Raw genomic sequence first — 21,820 nt, 5'->3', positions numbered from 1 at the left:
TGTGGAGTAAGTTGTACTTTCGATGCGAGTAGTAATTTCTGATCTAGTGGTTACCTAGGTATCTTGGTTACCAACTGTGAAGCATTAAATTTCCACAGAGAGCTCATATGATTTTGTTTCATATTGCAGGCCTTGAACAACTAAAAAATGAACACAACGATATATTAAACAGTTTATACCAGTCTCTCAAAATGGTCAAGAAAGACAAAGGAGATTCCAATTTAGTGGAAGAGAAAACCAGAATGATTGAAAAATCATTGGAAAGTTTAGAGCTTGGTCTTGGTGAAGCTAAGGTAAGCCCATTTTTAATTCTTTGAGTGTGATTACTGTTATTCTCTGACAGCATTCTTTGTATACTTTACAAAGTTCATATGAAGGAGACATCAAGCCAGCCACCTTCTTTAACCTTTGTGAAAGAAGTGATAGATATGAACAATGTTTACTAATAGAGCTATTAATGCAGAGTCTGATTTCACTTGGTAGGAGTCATTCCCACATAATAATTACAAATTGAACCAGAAATGCTTGAATTACATGTCTTCCCTCATTCCTTTACTTACTTCTCTGGTAGAAGTATTTTTTGCTAAATTTAATATAAGTTTCTGAAATTTGCTGATGTAGATATTAATTTCACTAATATAGCAATATTAAAATCAATCCATGAACAAGAAGGAAAAAAAAACTGAGAATGTAAAATCCAGCAAACACGTGTTATCAGACTTTGGCCTGTTAGTGTTGATTTCCTTGCAATGGAAAAGATGTTCGTTAGCATTTCCTCTTGGTAAGTATCTATGTACCTTTAAGCCAAAATATTATTTGGGAGGTCTGGGTCCTTTACCTGCCTCGCATGATTTAGTCAAAGAAATTTGGTATTTGGTATATATACCCGATAAGAGTCTAAGTTACATTTCTGTACAGTTGTTACAGATCAGAGGCTCATCAAACAGTGGTTTGCAAATTTTGTGCTTGGTAAAATTACTGCACAATTCTCACAGCACTTGTTGCTCATCACTGTACTTATCTGTTTGATATTTATGCAAGTGATACCTTCAACCGTTTTGCGTGGCACCTCAGCGTCTGATAAAATTTTGTTTGTGGACATTGGTGACATTTCACCAATGTCGAAATATATAAACAAATGAAAAATTAATTAAGTGAATTTCCTGGAAGTATGTTTGTAGTATTTCGTTTTTTTTAAAAGTTCTATTAGAGAGTGATAAGGTAAGTAGTCTTCTTAGCGATGGCTGTTAGATACGCCACACTCAGATGTAACAAGAACAGTTTTGCATATTAAAGAAGTTCCGTCAGAGCACTTAGTATGTGCATGTGTTGATCTCTATCATTAAGCGTTGACGAAGCAATGACTCCCTCCCGGCATCCAATCAGGAGGACTGTTGTAGGAGGAGGATGAGTCATACTTCCCTATGGCAACAAGAGGTAGAAGTTGATGTAATAATTACAGAACCATGTATGCTCATAGAAGATGGCACTGTGTGTTGCTTAACGTAGGAGTGACCGTTGAGAACCTAGTATTAATCCTTTCAAGTTTTTTTTTCTGAATAATTTAGTGTCATATTCCTTCAGTTACTCAAACCGCCTACTCCTAACTTACTTTGGTCATGTAAGACACCTCAAAGAGTCATCAGTTTGTGATGTTTGTGAAGTGGCTGCAGAACTCTTGATAACTAGCAATGTTACAAAACTTGCTAATGTTTTGCATGTTTGTGTGCAGAAAGAGAGAAATGAACTGTACGGAAAAATCTCTTGGGTTGGAGCAATGCCATGTTCAAACTGGACCATTAAATTCTCTGAGCCAGGATCCAGATAATGTTTCACTGTTTTGGTCTTTGTACCCCTCGCCTGGATACTGGGGGAGTGGCATCTGAACCATGCACTGCCAATTATGTTCACAGCAGTGGTTTTCTTGTAGGAATATTGCTGCCATATGCAATTGGAACACCCCTGGAAACTGATCAGACTCCTGTTCCCCCCTTCCCCACCTGTGTTGCTATTCCTATGCCAGAAAAGGCTGAAGTAGGGAATGTATGGGTTAATAGTCTCTTGCCCAATATAATCCAAATATGAATGTACTGGACATACCCAATCTGGATGGGATTCATGTTAGGCTCTTCAAGTGTTTAAGACATTCCAAGATACTTTGGATATATATACTTCATTCATTACCTGTCTCCTAGACATACACACTCTGAGATCCACCCCTAGCGTACAAACTGGTTATATTCTTGCACTGTGCCCTTAATTGACCCTCTCTAGGGTCACTGCCCTCTTCCTTCCAAATCATCCATTCAGTACTCATACATACATGAAAAGCTTAAAGCCTGGATTTTCATCTGCTTGGTGCCAAAAAGTTAAAAGTTGTATACAGGCATCTCAGCTTGAGGGAGTTGCTCTTCCAGTAAGGAATAATAGTGTCATACTCCACCCATATTTAAGCTGTGCTGTAAACTTAGCAGTGTCTCTAGATTGGTATTTAGAATGATGTTGATGGGATACAGTGTAGCTAGGTGACACATTGTGTTTCGGTGTGAAATGTTACGGTGGTTGCATCCTGTCAGAATAATTCTGCTTTGTTCACTTCACTGGAAGCTTCTGTTGTTCAGTGCTCATGCAAGAAGCCACAACATAGTGTGTTTGCTTCAATCGAAAACTAGATAAAGTAGATTTGAATGAAAGAATTGCTGATGTACAGTCTAATAAATCAGATGACCAGCATATCTTGTGAATAGTTCAACTTAATTGTCACGGAACTAACACTTTTATGGATTTGCTAAGTCAATGATTTGCAGTAAATTGATCTATGTATTTTAATGCTATCCCTGTCCTAGTCATAGTGCCAACATCCCCATATCAATATGTGTATACATGTATTTATATATGGCAGATTGCTGTTATGATGGGTAAGAGGTGGAGTCGGAAGTTTAAACAGGGGACAAACTTGAAAAGTTCCTAAACATTATGTCTCAAGATGACATGCCTGTGTTTTTCTTAATAATTATGAATGAAAAATATCCTGTTGTTTTGGTGGATATCAATGTCATTCATTCATGATCGTGTCAGGTCATCAAAATTAAAAACTTTAAAATGGTAAAATACACATCTCAAGAACTATAAGTTGAAATGAAATTTACAAATGTGTATGATATCGCCTCTATATTGTGCAAGAACATAGTTATTGCACTTAAAATGTTAATAATGATATTATTTAATTCTCAAAAGGGACAGCTGACAAGTAGATTTTTATTTTGTATGAATGTTTTGATTAAGAGCCCTTTCGCTCTTGGGTAAAAAATGTTGTGAAAATGTGAAAAAAAAAAAAATGTTTAAACCTTGTGTATATAAATGACTGCACTCCTTCCTTATCCATCATCTGTCTACTGTAGCTTTTTTTTTCCTCTTCATTAATCCTGCAAATCCAGCTTATCTTTGAGCTCTGTCAATAAGCTGTGATCCTGAAGTCCTTCCTTAGTAGTGGAATTTATAGAAACTCCAGGATAAATGAACAACTTGCCCTTTATTTCAATTCTCAAACTTAAAAAAAGTAAAATTTATGTCATACATACCTACTGTGCTACAGTTGCTATACAGTTCATCAATCCTGGATGTAGGACTGATGACAACCTTTCTTATTTTATGTTTGATACCTTCTCCAAGACATTGTGGAGTGTTCCCCTCAATGTAATCACCTACTGAGCACTGTCATCCTCAGTAGTGAAATTTATAGAAACACCAGGATAAATGAACAACTTGCCACTTATTTCAATTCTCAAACTTAACAAACTAAAATTTGTGTCATACATACCAAAAGTGAAAATCATGTCATACATAGATACAACTACAGTTGCTGTACAGTTGATCAATCCTGGATGTAGGACTGATCACAACCTTTCTTGTTTTATGTTTGATACCTTCCCCGAGACATTCTAGATTGTTCTTCTCCATATACAGTAATCACCTACCATAACTAACCAAGGATGTGTATAGGTTTAAATTCTCAACAGATATTGGTACAGTTACAAGCAAGTTGTCATAACAGTATCATGATTTAAGATTCCTGTCATGAAGGAATTGAAAGGGATTATATGATCCTCCTAAAATGGTCCATCCATTAAGACTTGGCATGAAATGTTTGTAAACAGTATGCCAATTAATCCAAAGTATTGTTATATTATTTAAAATTTTATGGAAGATATGGTAAAATTGAAAAACTTAATAGAGCAGAGGTAAGACTTTATGATATAGAACATTAAATGTGTACCATATATAAGTATTGTCATGAATTAAACATAATTTAGGAGTTAGTTTGGGTTGATAGTTTCCCAGCAGAATATTGACAACCAGACTCATTCGAAGCAATCTGTTGGAACCTGGAGGTGTTTTTTCTTTTTCTTCTTCTATCTTTTGTTCTTGGCCAATGGCAAATGGAATCTGCAATGGTGATGACATTTACAAACTGTGAAAATGGGAAAAGTCAAGGCAAAATTAGGGAATTGAAAAAAAAAATTCTCTGGGTATAGGAAGCCCAGGAATTTTGACATTTTAGTCTGATAAAGTCAGGGAAATCCTCATCTGTAACACTCCCTTTAATATTCGTGACTAATCATTTAGGTTTCTTTATCTGCAAGACAAAGACAAAAAAAAAGAAGCCTGGAGCCTTTGTGTATGTTGATTCTCCTGTGATTTGCAATTTTTCTGTCCTAGTCCTCATGCAGTGTAGTGAACTTAGGCATCGTATCAAGCCTTACATTCAGATCATAATGCAAGATAGTACAGCTAGGCAATAGGCATAGACCTAATATTGCACTATGGGTAAGAATTAATAGAGCTAGGATAAACTTAGCAGTATAAATCAAACTGTCTTGAAAAGTAATAGCATATATACCGCATGCCACATATGCGATTCATGGCTCGTGAAATGTCTCCCTCACTGCAAATTAACAATAAATAAATAAATTGTGTTAGAGTAACAATAATATAGGTATAGGTGTAATATAGGTAGTCCAACATTAAGTCCTAATTACTGTTTTAGCTGTCTTTAGTATACCACAATACCTTGCTTTGGTCTCGAAAAAAGTCTGACATTTCATTTGTTGAAAAGCATTGGAACCATGAGTCATGGTCTACTTGGTGATTGATTGTATAATTTCACTTTTCATCTTTGCACATACAAAAATGTTCCTTTATTTGTACAAATTGTCAAAACTGTAGTTAATCTGTGCAATGATTATTCTGTCCTCAACAGAGATGAACTTGTTTACTCAATATCGTCAAAATGCCCTGACTAACATTTTGATGTTATTACTTCAGAATGACATGAAATAATTGTGCTCACACTTAAACATGGCAGCACCATACCACCAAAAAAACAAAAAAAAACTAATTTGAATATATGGAACATGGCATCATTATTCTAGTTTCCTAATAGTGTCAAATTGAGATAGAAGGGTTTCACGTCATGCTCCCAAGTTTACTACCTAGTAACCTACTACCTAGCAACAGTGATCCATCACTCATAATGCCAGTTGGCATTTTGTTGCAGCCATCTCATGTAAAAGCTCCGTCTGTGAAGAGACGAAGATGAGCCCCCTGCTGCTGCTGCTGCTTCATCCCGGCGGATACCTGCAGATGTTTATATACTCGCTCTTGTACTCATCAACATTATGCAGGGAGAACTTCTGACAGTCATTGATTGAAAATGCATTAGCATTTTGAGCTGGATAACAACATTCAAGTAATGGAATAGCTATATGGATAGTGAAAACAGCGTTGGACTTATTAGAAGACAAATGAGTTCAGTATAAATTCAGAAGACTAATTCGTGAAATTTGGAGAAATTTGTAACCCCCCCCCAATATTTTGATGCTGTTAGAATATCCATAAAAATGGAATTTTCCTTCAATTTTAAGATCATTTGGTTGTTGTTTTGCTACATGCATGGAAGTTTAAACAAAACATATTTTTTATGGAAATATTAATGTGTTAATAATTTGTTAAAATGGTCACTTCTTAATCAATTTTATTTTAAGTTGCAAAAAAATAAAAAAATTAGGTTAGCAATATTTTAGTTTAATTTGCTAGATTTACATTGATACAGTAGAGTAATGCTCAGAAAAGCCTAACATATATCAGACCTTGATGAAACAGCAACATCACATTAATGTAATCAAGTGAAGACTCTGATGTGCTTGCCAATACTGTAGGTTAATATAAACAAAATTTTTGCGTTATTCAAACAAAGGTAGGTATTACCATATTGATTGCTTTGCTTTCCTCTCCCGCTTCTGTATTAAGAGTAAAGCTCGGAGTAGATTTGCTGCGTGAGAACCTTTAGGAAAGCATGTAGAATAATTTTCTCCAGCAAAGTTTCAGTCATAACAAATCTAAGTTCCTTTCAAGCAAAAAAGGCTACTCTTGGAAACCTAAATGAAAAGAATCAAGTAAGATCCTTGTCACTCGAAGCAAAAACTTGTTCCTCGCCACAGCTCCAGTTGAATTCATATCTTACGTAGATGACTTGGCTGGCAGCCAAGGTGAGCGATAGAATCGTGCGCTTTTTTTCCCCCTTGGTGCCTGAAATTAGATACACACCTTATCAGAACTGTTGTCTGTTGTTGTGTGCAATCAAATACACTTAGTCTTTTCTGCCGATATTCTGGTCCGGTGCATTTATGTTGATGAGCTGAATTTTGAAGCAGTAAATTCGTAGAACTTTTAAATGATGTAGTGATGTCATTTTTCTTTTTTCAGTTTTTTGTACATATCATTGCTAACCTCTAATTGTAAATGTCTCAATTAATTACACTGGCAAACTTCAAGCAGTTTTTGTTTTTTACTTACTTTGTATGATACAAAGGTTAAAATAGCTAGAGTTTTTCTAATTGTTTTATTTTTTATTTTGATATATAATGCATGGTTTGGGTCTTGCAAATTGTGACAAATTTTAACAATCATTCTGCATATTTATGGATTTCAGTAATTATAGAAATTAGATGAAGTGCAAGGGTTCATAGTCGGAGAATGAATATAGGCCTACAGTATAGTTAACTGCTTACTGTTTGCAAGTTTGTACTTTCTGAATTTTCTTCTATTAGTCAGGGACTCAATGTAGTAAAGGACTACACAACAAAAAACATACTATGTCTATATTTGCTTTTGTGTAGTAGGTTGATATTCTTTGCATCGCATTTTGCAGAACAAGAACAAAATTTTCGTAATTAAAATTGTATCAACATTGCATAAGTATATTGTTAGGATTGTTTTGTGTGTGTTAGCAGTGCTTCAGCCTATAGTTGTTGTTGTGGAGGAAGTCTAACATTTTCACAGTTTCTTATTTTATTATATTTAGATCGTCCTAATGGGTTTGATAACTTGTCTGTATTTGTTGATATCAAATGCCATGCATACCTTCCAGCTCTTCTTCCAATAAAGATTCCATTGATATCTGTTTACCAGTTTTGGAATTCTGGAAACCAGACAGTGTACAAACAAAAATAGTCACAATTAATAATTTATAAAGCTTTATTGACAGGTGGCAGTCTTTCTTAATCATGTGGCTATTGGAACCTCCAATCGATAAACTTCACACTAGGTTTGAAACCTATGGGCATTACCATAACAACATAAATTATGAACTGGTAAACAAATTCAATCCAATATTTACAAGGTTAGAAGCTGCCCTGTTTGCGTGTGTGTGTGTGTGCATGTGTGTTCATGTTTGTGTCTGTTTGATAGCTTTCGGTGGAGTCGCAAATTAGTATTTTAAAGGGTTCTTCGTATTGTGGCTTACAGAACCTACTTATGATGAAAGTCTCAATACTGTAGGTGGGTTGCCGATGGAACTGGTATTGAATTAAAGTTGCGATGATCTAGTATTAGTATTGTTGGACTCCCTTTCGTGCATGTTAGATGGTCTAGTACCAGCAGGGAGCTGTTAGAGTAGCAGCTACCTGGTACCTGGTAGAAATGACTATGGTACATTGCTTATATGACTTTGATCATCACTGTGACCCAAAGAAGGAGAGAAAGAAAAGACAAATTGAAGTTTATCAACAAAATTGGAACATTGAACAGTAAGAAGGTAAACTGGATATGAAAATGCAGTGGATGATGCTTCAGGCTGGAAAAAGCTAAAAGCTGAATGCAGATGGAAATATTCCCCATTTTCCCAACTAGAGAGTAGAAAACAGAACTGTTTTACTGCCAAACTGATGTTTGGTACCGTACGTGTGGTGTTCAATCTATGTCTGAGAGGATTCAGAGCTCTGTTTGTCCTTGGTCATGTGTGAAACCCTTTCATGAAATGACAACTGAAGCCCTGTTGATCATTTGATGTGAATCTTCTCAGTCTGTCTGTCTGTCTGTCTGTCTGTCTGTATGCCTCTTGATGAGATGCTGACTATCAAAGGCAACATTAATAGTCATTGAAGAAAAGCGTATTGGGTAAACTAGGCTACCAATTAACATAAGTTACAAAACAAATTACGAACTAGTAACATCCGTGATGAACTGATTCTAAATTAATGTTAATTATATTTAGGAGGGTGATTCAATATCTCTGTGAATGTCAACCCTGCACAATGGTGAAAATTGTTTCAATACAGCATTATACCTAGCTGACAATATTGGTACAAATTATTTATTCATGTGCGTTATTACATTGTCCGCATCAAACTGAACCAATTTCCCGTTGAAGATAACTTTCCTGCCAAACACCTATTTGAAATATTGATGGACATTTCTATCCATCATGATGGTATGACTACATAATCAATGTGAGTCAGATGTATGCATCATTAGATGGGGGGGGGGGGAGGGAGAGGAGGAGGAGGAAGTTGACAAAAAGATTCTTCGTTAGTAACTGGAAGCAGATCTATACTAGTGATAGTAAAGATTCTAAGATAGGACCTAATATGAAGGTACAGTAACCCGGGTTGTAGCGATTGCAGGTAACCTAGTTACTAGTAGCAAACAATTCATAATCCCCTTGTGATAAAAGTTATAATAAATAAACAATGGAAAATAAGTAATGGGCTTTCACTTAAAAAATGAATAAGAGACTAAATGCAATGTAGGCATGGAGGAAAGTGGTGGGTGGAACAGGTGGGGGTGGTGGATGGGGGTGATGGAGGAGGGAGGGAAATTAGAAATAAATAATTTGTAGCTATAATGAGGATTTGTATTGGTACTGAAACAGATCATAGTGAGCTAATAGTCTGATTTATAAGTTTCAGTACTTCTTTTGTGGATAAAAGTAACAAACACACAGATTTGGCGACACCACGCATATCCATTACCGCATTGATCGGGCTGCAAACGTTGAAGATCGTAAAAGCTTCATGAAGATCTAAATGAATCTACCATCTCTCGTGAAATCTTGCTCTTATTTGTATTCTAGCTGATGCAGAGTCTGTTTCAGAGCTGATGAGAATTTTTGGTATGATACTAGAGGGTATATACTACTTCAACTCTGTGATGAAACCCTTGTATTGATTTCATATAGTGAATAAGAAATGTTTGACCAGAGGGTGTCCTACTTTGATGTTTAATCTCATTATGGTCTGTCTGGTTAGTGGTATATATCAGGATAGAGAGTCCCTGTATAGAGAAACACATTGTCTTCATTATTTCTCATCATGTATATCAGTTCACATCTTTATAATTTAGGAATTTTTTTAGCTTGTAACCTATCTTCATTTGATTGTTTTTTGAAGTGTCTTCTTAAAGGGTCACAATGTGAATTCAAGGAATTTTGATTAAAAGTTAGAGAGAAAGACAAGAATATTGCTTTTATCTTCACATATGTTTTATGCCAGAGTATATGCATAATATGGAGACAGCAAACATTTCTGTTGTCAGCAAATGAATTATGTGTTAACTTTAGCCTGTTGAACTAAAACAGATAGTGCACAAGAACATCTAGCTATAAAAAGGTAAATGTACAAACTTTGAAGTAAAATACAACAAAATTCAAATTTTTAAAAATTGATTTTGGTCAATTTGCTTAGATAGTCAACATTCATGGCATGCAGTTACAACAAAACCATGGTTGGTTTATGTACTGAACATCAAATGGGAACTACTGTAAGTAGTTAAGTTGTGATCACACTACACATTAAAGTCACTTCCTTCCTCTGTACCCATGCTGTGAACAATTCTGTTAAAGTGTCCATGGCAAGCCCTACCACACAATCTACGAAAACACTTCATTTCTTAGAATAACAACTTCAATACCTACTGTACATGTGTATTAGTCCTGTGATATTTAACTATGTAACCATGGAAATACCACCGTAGGTATGTGTCATCAAATAAGTAACGGGCATTATGCAAATCAAGTTAATTATTATGTACTGTACAGTAGGTATCATTGCGTACAGCAAGAATATGTTCTTACAAATATCTATGGATACCTGTTACGTAATGTAACTGTTTCTTTGATGGAAAAAAAGGAGGGGGGGGGGGGTAAGGTTGCGAATCGGAGATGACACGGGAGGCCAACAAGAGGAAGCTGAATTAGAAACAGGTCCGAGAAGGAAAAATCCAGAATGGAATACTAGTTTACTTATTTAATGGTTATTTTCTGCTCAGCTTGAAATGAAATTACTTTGGGAATTTGTCAAACTCCATCTCCACATGAATTAAACAATGCAACAATATGTTTGCATTGTTTCCTTAATGTTGCTTAGCCAATTAGACCCGTACCCCAAATGTTTTGATGTAAGATTATGGCACTTTGAGGAATGGGTAGATGTGGCAGGAGGGTGACAGTGACCTTAGAGAGGGTCATTGGGGGTGAAGTGCAAGAATGTTTCCAATTCTTAGGCTAGGGTAGCTAGTAGTGCATGGTATGAATAAGAGACAGGTAAATACCATCGTTCTTAAATACCAAACCTGTAAGTTTTGGGGTTTACATTTATTTGCATGACCAGCTACCACCATGCTAGCAGGCAACAAGGACACACATGTCATTGGTGTGTTTGTTAACAACAATTTCATATCATTGGGAAATTGTTTGATATTTCATACCTATTGACAGAAATTCTCCAGCATTGGCATGAAGAATGTGATCTGGTGTGATTTTTAATTGCTATGTAAAACCTTACAGTAGCTTAATTTGTAAAGTAAATTGTCACCTTTAATTGCATTTAACCAAATGATGAACTCTTATCTTATTCTATTTTCTTTTCTGATTTCTATAAATTTCTTTTTCCTGTCCTTTTTCTAGGTAATGATGGCATTAGGACACCATCTAAATATGGTGGAAGCAGAGAAACAAAAGTTGAGAGCTCAAGTAAGGCGATTAGTCCAAGAAAACACCTGGTTGCGAGATGAATTGGCAGCGACCCAACAGAAACTTCAAACTAGCGAACAAAACTTTGCAGAACTGGATGAGAAATACAAACATCTGGAATACATGAACTCCATAAAGAAATATGATGAAGATAAAACACCAGAGGTATGTTATAAAATGTTAATTATTTTGCTCTCTAGCATCTTCCACAAAGAGAACCACTCTCAGGTGCTTTGGTTGGTTGAAATAGAGGGAGAGTCATTGACGGGTAACGGGGTGTACAAGTGTTGAAGAGGTTAACCAGCTCCCTTGGGGTACTGTAGAGTGCTGATGTTGTGAGCAGACAGGTAAACTTGTCACTCATTAATATGCAAACCTGGTAAGTTTTGGAATATCGCTAATGAAGAACAGATACAAATCGAATGACAAAAGGAGTTGTTTACAAAAAACCACAATTAATTCAGACTGAATTGATTGACTCAGCTAATTTAGGGAACCAGATGGCAACATTTTAAACTAACGTGAGAACGCTAAGCTGGAAACTGATCAAGTGAACTTTCCTTGTACTTTTCTTTTAACCTTTTATATAAATCATGGTAAATAGCTGGATGGGAGTTTCATTTCATATTTCCTTTGCTACATTTTGAAATTGATTCAGAGAGTTTGCCATTGTTTGGGTTGTGATCGTGAAACCTCATTGATTTTCTGTTTTTATCTTTCCATTTGCAGAGTGAAGATAGCTCTTCGGCAGCAATTGATCTAACCTTCCCAGACGATGAAGTAGCTCAAGGAGAAGGTATCGTGGAGCTTGCCTTATATAATTCTAATGTATACAGTTTCACTAGTAACGTCCAGATAGTTTCTAGCTAATGTCCACGGTCCTCCGACACAATAGAAAAGATATTATTGATATGACAAATTAATGATTATCTATTAAGTCTTCTTTGTTTGTATCTGGTTGTTGCCATATATCTAACACTCAATTTATCTCCTGTAGCTTTAATAAAGTTTTGGGACAATTAGGACATTGAACAAGAGGCTTTGTGCTACAGTTCATTGTATGTTAAGAATAAACAGAATAAACAATAAACCGGGTCAGTTGGATACAATCAAGAGGTCTTTGAAACTTGACAATTAATCCAAGGCAATTTTTTTTCAGAGGAGTGGTGTATGTGATAGCCTACATCTCCATCTTGAGAAGGACTCCTTATTCTTAGCTAAAAAAAGACAAATAATGACAAGGAACTATTTCCCTGTACACTATGTGCAGTACCACATTTAACTTCAGGCAAAATAGATTTTATGCAAAAGTAGTGACTAACATATTGAGACTCCAGTGGTAACATGTTATTCTCTTACTGACAGGATATCATTTATCAATCTATTACTTCCCTGTTTTCATTACACTGTAGTGTGTTGTTGTTACTATAACACAGCCCCTCCTGTTAATCTTCCTTGTTCACAGAGGGTTATGCTCACCAGTCTATACCAGCCAATGGGTCACCTTCAGCTGGAGGTTATGAAATCCCAGCCAGGCTAAGAACACTCCACAACCTTGTCATTCAGTATGCCTCTCAGGGCAGGTACGAGGTAGCAGTCCCTCTCTGCAAACAAGCTCTGGAAGATTTAGAGAAGACATCTGGCCATGACCACCCTGATGTAGCTACCATGTTGAATATATTAGCCCTTGTCTACAGGTACCATTAAATATTCACTACTCCTCAGCTACCGTCCCCTCACAACCATAGCACTCCATTGCATAGTTGTTTGACAATGTCTCAGATGCAGGACTTTGTCTGATGGTTGTCTGTCAATATTTCAGATGCAGGACTTTGTGCGATGGTTGTTGGACAATATTTCAGATTGAGGACTTTGTGCGATGGTTGCCTGACGTTGTTTCAGATGCAGGACTTTAACTGATGGTTGTCTGACAATGTCTCAGTTGCAGGACTTTGATGGTTGTTGGACAATATTTCAGATGCAGGACTTTGTGCGATGGTTGTTGGACAATGTTAAAGAAGCAGGACTTTGTCCGATGGTTGTTGGATAATAAATGAGCCAGAGTTGTTTCTGCTTCAGTTGAATCTTATTGTTTGAACCAGTCTTTACATCAGCACAGTTAAACTAACATGTTGGTCAATTAATTGGGGGAGGGGGGGGGCATGGGAAGTGGACCCTTTCCCCTTTTTGACATTGCAAGTGAAACTATATCTTCTCTTAAAAAAAGCTGTTGATCATTCCTGTAATCATGATGTCGATCAATATGCAAATTTGATTGACAGAAATCTAACCCAAACTTTAGTTGAGTGGCATGAAACACCGATGTCCTTGATGGTTGGTTAGCTCTTATTCTACTTGCTAGCTATTGGTTTTGAAGACAATTCTGTGCATAGGCAATATGAGCCAAGGATAGAACCCAATTTAATAAATTTCACGAAAACTATTTTCATGCAATGGTACTACAATATACTTTTTGCTAGACATTATACTTCCAAATTGTGACTGAAGCATTGGCTTTGAAATGGGTTTTTTCGCTTCGTTAGGGTCAGATAGCTATATCTACATCTTTCTATCATCTACATCTTTCTATCTATGCAGAGATCAAAATAAATACAAAGAAGCTGGCAATCTCCTACACGATGCTTTAGCAATTAGAGAGAAAACATTAGGACCAGACCATCCTGCGGTGAGTTAAAGCTATCATTGTAATTGATGGATTTAATTGCTTAATATAATTAATTCATTGGTTGTTAACATATTTACATTCAGTTGGCATACAGATGAGGGTCCCTTAGCACTATAGACGTAATGAGAGCTTGCAAACGGTGAACTGTACTTTTGTTAACCTTTTCATGTCATTCTTGTAGCTGTATCGCAGTATAAAGGCATTTTGAGTCACAAATCTTGCTACTTTGGTGAATTTTCTTTACTAAGACTTCCTCGAGTCATTATAGCGTACACATTTTACGGATTGCCTTGGCTAAGTGTGGTTTCCTACCTAATAGGCTGGGAGTGGAGGGGGGGGGGGGGTCTGCAGTGGGCAGATTTTGTTAAAGACATTTTTTTTTAGAAAATTAAAGATCTTGTTTGAGAAGCTGTTCTTTCTGTTTTTTGTGACTTCTTTCTGCAGTTAAGAAAGAGAAAGAGCTTTGACTGAGGTTAAAGAGCAGGAGCAGAAATGTTGATTAATGGCTTCAATATTTTGTATTCGTCTTGTCTTATTTTGTCCAGGTTGCTGCCACGTTGAACAATTTAGCTGTTTTGTATGGAAAACGAGGAAAGTATAAAGAGGCAGAACCTTTATGTAAACGTGCCCTGGAAATCAGAGAAAAGGTAAGATATATAGGATGTTTCTATGGACACCTATCCAGCTGGCTCAGGGATAAAATCAACTTGTCAACTAGCTCAGACATTAGTCAGCTTTCTAAATCAGACATAAGTCAGCTTGCCAGCTAACATACGGCAGCTTATTAACTCAGACATAAGTCAGCTTATCAGCTGGCTGACTCAGACGTAAGTTAACTTACCAACTAACTCATGCATAAGTCAGCTTACTGTTAGCCTACCCAACTAGCTCAGGCATTAGTCAGCTTACCAAGTAGATCAGACATCAGTCTGTTCAGTTGGAAACTTGAACACATATCCTAGACCTACTACTCAATGATAGCAAAGATAGTCGGCTCAGTTTTATTTGCATATAAGAATTAGCAACTGAAGCAATTGTTACTAACATATGGGGCAAGCATTTCTAGACTCTATGACTCTATGGAGAAGACTCCTCTAGTTATAGGGGTGAATAGATAAACAGCTACCTTTACAGTGACTGTTGAAGTGAGTTGAGTGCCGCTGTGTAATTTAAATAATAGAATACAGCCTGCTGCTGTAAGACACATCTCAGACACTCCTGGCATGATGTTAGATATAAACAGCTACCTTTACAGTGACTGTTGAAGTGAGTTGAGTACCGCTGTGTAATTTAAATAATAGAATACAGCCTGCTGCTGTAAGACACATCTCAGACACTCCTGGCATAGTGTTGGATATTCAAGGTTTTATAAAAGCAGTTAATAATGATGGCTGCATGTTTGACGAAAACCACCACAGCAATGGTTGCAATTAAACCAAACATAAACAAGCAAAGAGCTCTCATTAAGGAGCTTAACCTGCATGTGTCCAGTTTTGTGTCATGTCTATTCTAAAATGTTAGTAATTCATGAATGATTATAATAATTATAAATATCTTAGCTCAAGTCAGAAAGATTTAAGAATTGAGAATTTTAAAATTGTTTAGTGTTTCTTGATCGCTTTGTCAAGTGAAAACTTGAAGAGGTAAGTTCATATGTCTGACAATCTAGTAGTAATGTTGACCAAAACATTGTTGACTACTGAGTCTTGTTTCTAAGACATTTGAAGTCTGAATGACGGTCTAGCATTCCAGAGTAAACACACACTGTTGCTACCTTAACCTTATCAGTAAATGCCAGCAGTAAAAGGTCAACCAAACTTGAAGAAAAAAGTAAATATTTGATAAAGTCAGAAGACAATGTAGGATCCCTTAAGTTTGTTCTGGTTTGAATAATTAGCATTCATGAATGATGCTATGGCTCTTGCTTGATAAAAGTCAACCATCACTTTCTTTGCTGTAAAACAATTTCCTCGTGATGGTGAGAGGAAGTTATTCTGAGAACAAGGAGCAACTAATCAAATAATGTTGTATACTTGAAGGACAGCATAACACCTTGAGATAAATGTTGCAATGAATTATCTGATGTTGTGGACTCTTGTGAGTCGCAGTAAGTAGCCACACTGACATGTTTTATAAGTGATATAAAAAGCTCACAGGTACGGTTCACCAACATACCACCACGATGGTTCATCACAGGGAGGGTTCATCACAGCGAGGCCGAATTGAAAAATCACTTTCGTGTGGAAACCAAATGTTTGTTTAGACATAAGTCAACTCTCAATGCTTGATGGCGCTTGTTGCATTATTATCAAGGTAACGCTGTTTAAAGATGGATCATGTTAGATTTTGAATGATTTTTAACGTTACTCTGCATTAATATGTCATCTTCATCATCTCAGGTTTTGGGGAAGGACCATCCCGATGTTGCCAAACAGCTGAATAATCTGGCTCTACTCTGCCAGAATCAAGGAAAATATGAAGAGGTATGATATTCATCTGTGTCTCTGGTGTAGCAATAAAAACATAAATATTGTATCAATAAGGTAATAATCAATAGGTACCAAAATGCACCTGGTATCCTTATTTATAGCAGCCTTTTGAGTAGATTATGATCAATTCTTCAATGCTATATAAATACATAACACTAAACCCCATAAATAAATGGCATCATATTTTGATTTATAAATTGAAATCTGTTTTTTTAATTTACACTTAGAAGGTTGTAAAAGTTGTTGACCAAACCAAACTAGCTTCTGTAAGGCGCCATTTTTTTTTAAATGAAATTTACCTTTAAAAAAAGTAAAACATATTCAATACTTTCGTTTGTCAGAAGACACTTACGCAAGCTGAATATTGTGCACATTAGCTCTGTTGAATCAGATACATATATAAATACAGATATTTCCAAGAAGAGATTTTTACATAATAAAGCATGAAAAATACTCCATTTGTTTTCTTCGTAGTAAGCTCACGCTCTCCGTACTTAATTTTACTTTAAACATAAAATATTAACTTACTTTTAATCTGAACAAGAGTATTAAGGTGCTCGGTCAATAAGTTGTGTCTGAATGCCAGCCAGCCTTCCTCAGTTTCAATGAGACCATTTTTCCACAAATCCTCTCCAAATTCAGAGTACAAAGTTAGTTTTCAAAGACGATACCATTTGTTTTTGTAAGCACTCATGTAGACAAGAAAACAACAAACATGAGCGCTTCTGTTGCTTCGTGTTCTGCTGAAGGCATTCAAATGCCAAGGCAATCCGTGCCTGTCAAAATATGCTAATCAAATTCAGATGGAACGTCAAGAATTAGACTGCTCGAGTTATTAATTGATGAGATTATCCAATAGTCACTCAATAGGAGGGGGAAAAAATGGCCGTTTTTGGTTTTGCCTTTGAAATGAGAATGATTGGCGGGTAAACATTAACGCGGTCGAGTGAAAATTATGAAGATTTCATTTGTCGATACTTCTCTCCGACCACGTATGAAATCAGAAGTCTTGGTTAAAGAGAGGGACCTATCTAGTCATTATATCCCCTTGACACTCCTGTAAATCCAAAAGAAGTGATGAATTGTCTGAAAAAATTGGAAACTAAACCTTGTAGATACTTTAAATTTATTTGTAAAATTTAAATGGTCTGTTTGTTTAATAAATGTTTGTGTTTTGTATTATTTTTTCTGGATTTTAGTTTTCTGAGTTTTTCCTGAAAGGGCGGAAATAATAAATTAAGAAAGATATATTTTTGAAGGTCTGTAATGTGGTATATTACTTTAGTGAAATTGTCACCATTGATGCTTCTGCAATAAACTACTTCTTTTAACCATTAAAACTGCTTCTTTTAACCATCCTTCAGATGTTCCTTATGAAAGTGAAGTCAAACAGAAATCTTAAAAAAAGTGCATTTAAGAGCCTGTAAGCATTATCAAAACTCAAATTTAAATTGAAAAGCAGTTGTGTCATTGAGATAATGAGGTCGTGCTTTCAAGAGAGAAAAGTGTTTACAGTAAAGCAGTCATTAGTTTACAGTGTGTATCATATTTGTGCAGTTAGCTTTAACTTCAATTTGGGTGATGAAACTTCCAGGGTATTAAATCAAAACCTTTTAGTTCCAAAGTGACATTTACAATTCTCTAATATCAGTTGGCGGGTTTTTGCACTTCCAGCCAATATTTGTCTGGTCAATTAACCGGAAACTGAGTTTAGGTTTGGCAATAAAATGGATTTATTTTTAGCTGATGGATGAAAGATTCTGACCGTAAAATGGCAATGTTTTTGTTGTTGTTGCTTGAATGAACAGGTGGAGTGGTACTATCAAAGAGCTTTAGAAATCTATGAGAAGAAACTCGGACCTGATGACCCTAATGTAGCAAAGACCAAGAACAACTTAGCTTCAGCTTACCTGAAACAAGGGAAGTACAAGGCAGCAGAAACACTCTACAAGCAGGTGTTGACCAGAGCCCATGAGAGGGAGTATGGGGTAACCGATGACAAAGACAACAAACCAATATGGATGCAGGCAGAGGAACGAGAGGAAAAGGTAAAGATCATGTTAAATCTTAATAGGGAAGGTATGTGTAACAATAGGAAGAGATCGATTGGAGATAAAAAAAACAGACGATCCCTTGTCTATAGATCACTTCCCCCTGTGGCCACCTACACCTCGACCACACCCACCCCCCCCTCCCAATTTCCGTCCTTGATTCTTGTGTGCAAAGTAGGATAAGGAAAGGCACATTTGCTTGACATTGTTATATTCATTGATGTAGGAGTTGATGTTTGTTCTGAAATGCAATATGCTGTGATGCGGTTCCATCATCTGTTTGTAACTCTGTTGTAATAAGCTCTTATAGTGTAGTTGTGCTCATATATTCACGCTATGCAGGCACATGTTGCTGCTTTAAGCCATGCTTAGGAAAGTTTGACAAAGCCAACTGTTTTTAACATCCAGCAGAGATAAACATACATGCAAACCAAGAAGTAGTGTCAAAACATTCATGCCTGGGTAGATAATTGTAAGCTTGTACATTATCAATACTTTGACTGGAGTTTATGAGTATCCATCTCCATGCTGTTCACTTTTGTTTGTTTCATATCATCAGAATGTTAAATATCTCTTTCTTTCCTTGCCCTGTGCTATGTTAGAAAAGATTTTTGCCAAAAAATATGATCACCTTGCCCGAGCAATGAATTAGTAAGATGGAAGGAAGAGTCTTGATCAGATTGTTGTAGTGATATATTTATGTTCTCACTAATTCTGAGCACTTTGTGAATTCTGACAATGTGTGATATTCAAAGTCTGATAACACCCAGAGAAACATCGCAAGAGAACCAACTATGCAGCAAGTTGTTGTTTTGTCACTTTTCGTTAACCATTGTATGCCTTGCACATACTAAGCTGCATTTTATGCCTCTTGGATTTGTTCTTACTTATTGTATTAGGTTTGTTTTTTCTGAACAAGTTTGCTAAATTCTTGTTAATTTAAACAATTTGATAAAATATCTCATCATTGAACATTCTGTTTACTCTTGACAAGGAAAAAAAGAAAATATACATATATATGTTTATCAATTTTCCTGACCTGTTAAACTAGTTGTTATAATCTATTTTACTTTGTGTTGGTCAACTGTTGTTTAGTATATTTGATTTCATTGTTGTCTGTGAGCAGTACTTTATTTATGTGCTACTTGTTCTTTTTTATTTGGTTCCCTTTTTTGAGTTTCCATTTTCTCTAAGTTTGTCTTGACTGTTGTCTTTTCTTGCATAATGGTCGTTGTGATCATCTCTTCAATTGATAAAATACTCTCATGCTTTTTCTGCTTGAAGTCACTTAACGCAATCCCTAATGTCTCAAATGACAAGGAGGATCTTCATATCATTATCCCTGTTTCAGAAAAGGCTGTTTCATAGTTCTCGGTAGACATCTTAGGTTTACGTTAAAGCACATAGCATAAATTTGATTGCTTTTGTATCAAATTTGCTTCAAACATAACAGACATAGGGGTAAGATGCATGTTATTACTGGATGAATGAACTCTTTTTATCTGTCATGATAATACCTATTGTGTTATCAACAATATCAATTTACATCATTGTGGTACAAACAATATTAATTGAACATCAAGTGTATTAACCAATCAGGTTTGTGCAGTATACATAAAGCCATATTTGCTCTCTTGCCAAGCTTCAACAAGTAATATGCTATAGCACTGTACAATCTTTACATTGTAAAGACAATACATATGCTTATGATGTATGGTCCCCATGTGAAGATGCGGAAAATGACATTTTAGTATAAACAGTGTATATTTAAATGTGTAAGGACAAAGAAAAGTTAAGACCCTTCACATGTAAGACATTTTAAGATATAGCACCATGTTACCAGATCAAGTTCATAGTATTTACTTGCAATTTACATGTACAGAGTTTTATATGATGTACCACCAGGAATGAATTATTAGTCATTTTATTGTCACTTTGGGTGGAAATAGTCTCTACGGTTACTACAAACCACACTGTATGTAAGGTATTGTCCTTTCTGTGGAGTGTATAATGACTATGTGACCTCTTTTGTTTTGTTTATACGTGGTATGTTTAGGAAGTGAAGCTTGTTTTGGATACAGGGCTGAAAGTTAAAGTGGAGTAGGAAGTGTGTTTGTGGAGAGGAGAGAGAGAGGCGAGTGTTGTCATTTGTGAATATATCCAAAACTAGTCAATTTTGTGGTGTACATTTAGATGTGGTGTTACACCTTACAATACACCATTGGTTGAAAGGACATATGGAGACATACTGCAGTAAGAGTGGATTATCTTCCAGTATTGGGACTTCTCTTCCAGTAAGGGGACTTCTAAACCAGTAAGGGGACTTATCTTCCAGTAAGGGGCTTATCTTCCATTAAGGGGACTTCTTTTCCAGTAAGGGGACTTCTCTTCCAGTAAGGTTCTACCAGTAAGGGGACTTCTCTTCCAGAAAGGTTCTACCAGTAAGGGGACTTCTCTTCCAGTAAGGGGACTTCTCTTCCAGTAAGGGGACTTCTCTTCCAGTAAGGGGACTTCTCTTACAGTAAGGGGACTTCTCTTCCAGTAAGGGGACTTCTCTTCCAGTAAGGGGACTTCTCTTCCAGTAAGGGGACTGTTTGGTCAGTTGTCCTTTCCTTTTCAACTAGTGCATCTAGTAGTCCATTCATAACTTTTGTTTCATTTTACAGGGTAAATTCAGAGACAATGCTCCATATGGAGAGTATGGAGGCTGGCACAAGGCAGCTAAGGTGGATAGGTATTGCACTTTCCTTTATATCAGTGTGAACTATTATTTCAGAATAAGATGTAACATTAAGAAGGTAGGGATTTGTGGTAAAAAGGTAGTGTTTGTGATTCAGTCATTTTCATAACACATTCCTTAAAAAGAAAAGAAGATTGGTGTTTATACGAATTGTTACCATCAAACTATCAGTGAAAATCTTCGAAATCATTACAAAATTAAGACCAGTTAGTGCAGAGAGGGCAAAGCTTGTTCCGAATCTGGCATTTCACATGTCTTTATTGCGGAGGAAATTTATGTGAGAGGCATTGTCAACACATTGGTTACAACGGTACGTACTACATGGCCAGCATTAATTCACCATTAAAACTCATTCTTGGGATCCTTTCTAGTAGATTTCAGTTTGTAATGCACACATCTTTAGGAAATGAAGCTAATGCCATGACAGTACGTATTGTTCACACTCAAATTAGCTGAATGCTAAAACTATTCTTGGTCAAAGTGATTGTCGTAATCACTGAAGGTGTTTCAGTTGGATCGGCAGGGAAATGACATTCATGGAGAGCC

The 21,820-nt window shown here is 36.2% G+C and overlaps 1 protein-coding gene across 13 annotated transcripts in view; it reads left to right on the top strand.

Moving 5' to 3' along the window:
- The window catches only part of LOC139970709 (kinesin light chain-like), a 76,232-nt gene that overhangs the window by 15,795 nt on the left and 38,617 nt on the right, over positions 1-21,820 (top strand). For all 13 annotated transcript variants that reach the window (XM_071976621.1, XM_071976630.1, XM_071976622.1 and 10 more), the window contains exons 3-11: positions 130-293; positions 11,243-11,473; positions 12,038-12,104; positions 12,774-13,005; positions 13,907-13,994; positions 14,540-14,641; positions 16,394-16,477; positions 18,292-18,531; positions 21,201-21,268. In XM_071976621.1, the coding sequence (XP_071832722.1) occupies positions 130-293; positions 11,243-11,473; positions 12,038-12,104; positions 12,774-13,005; positions 13,907-13,994; positions 14,540-14,641; positions 16,394-16,477; positions 18,292-18,531; positions 21,201-21,268 (1,276 nt within the window). The remainder of the gene's footprint in view (positions 1-129; positions 294-11,242; positions 11,474-12,037; positions 12,105-12,773; positions 13,006-13,906; positions 13,995-14,539; positions 14,642-16,393; positions 16,478-18,291; positions 18,532-21,200; positions 21,269-21,820) is intronic.

This window comes from Apostichopus japonicus, chromosome 8 (assembly GCF_037975245.1).
Source record: "Apostichopus japonicus isolate 1M-3 chromosome 8, ASM3797524v1, whole genome shotgun sequence".
Classification (NCBI taxonomy): Eukaryota; Metazoa; Echinodermata; class Holothuroidea; order Aspidochirotida; family Stichopodidae; genus Apostichopus; species Apostichopus japonicus.
This window is presented reverse-complemented; position numbering and strand designations above follow the sequence as displayed.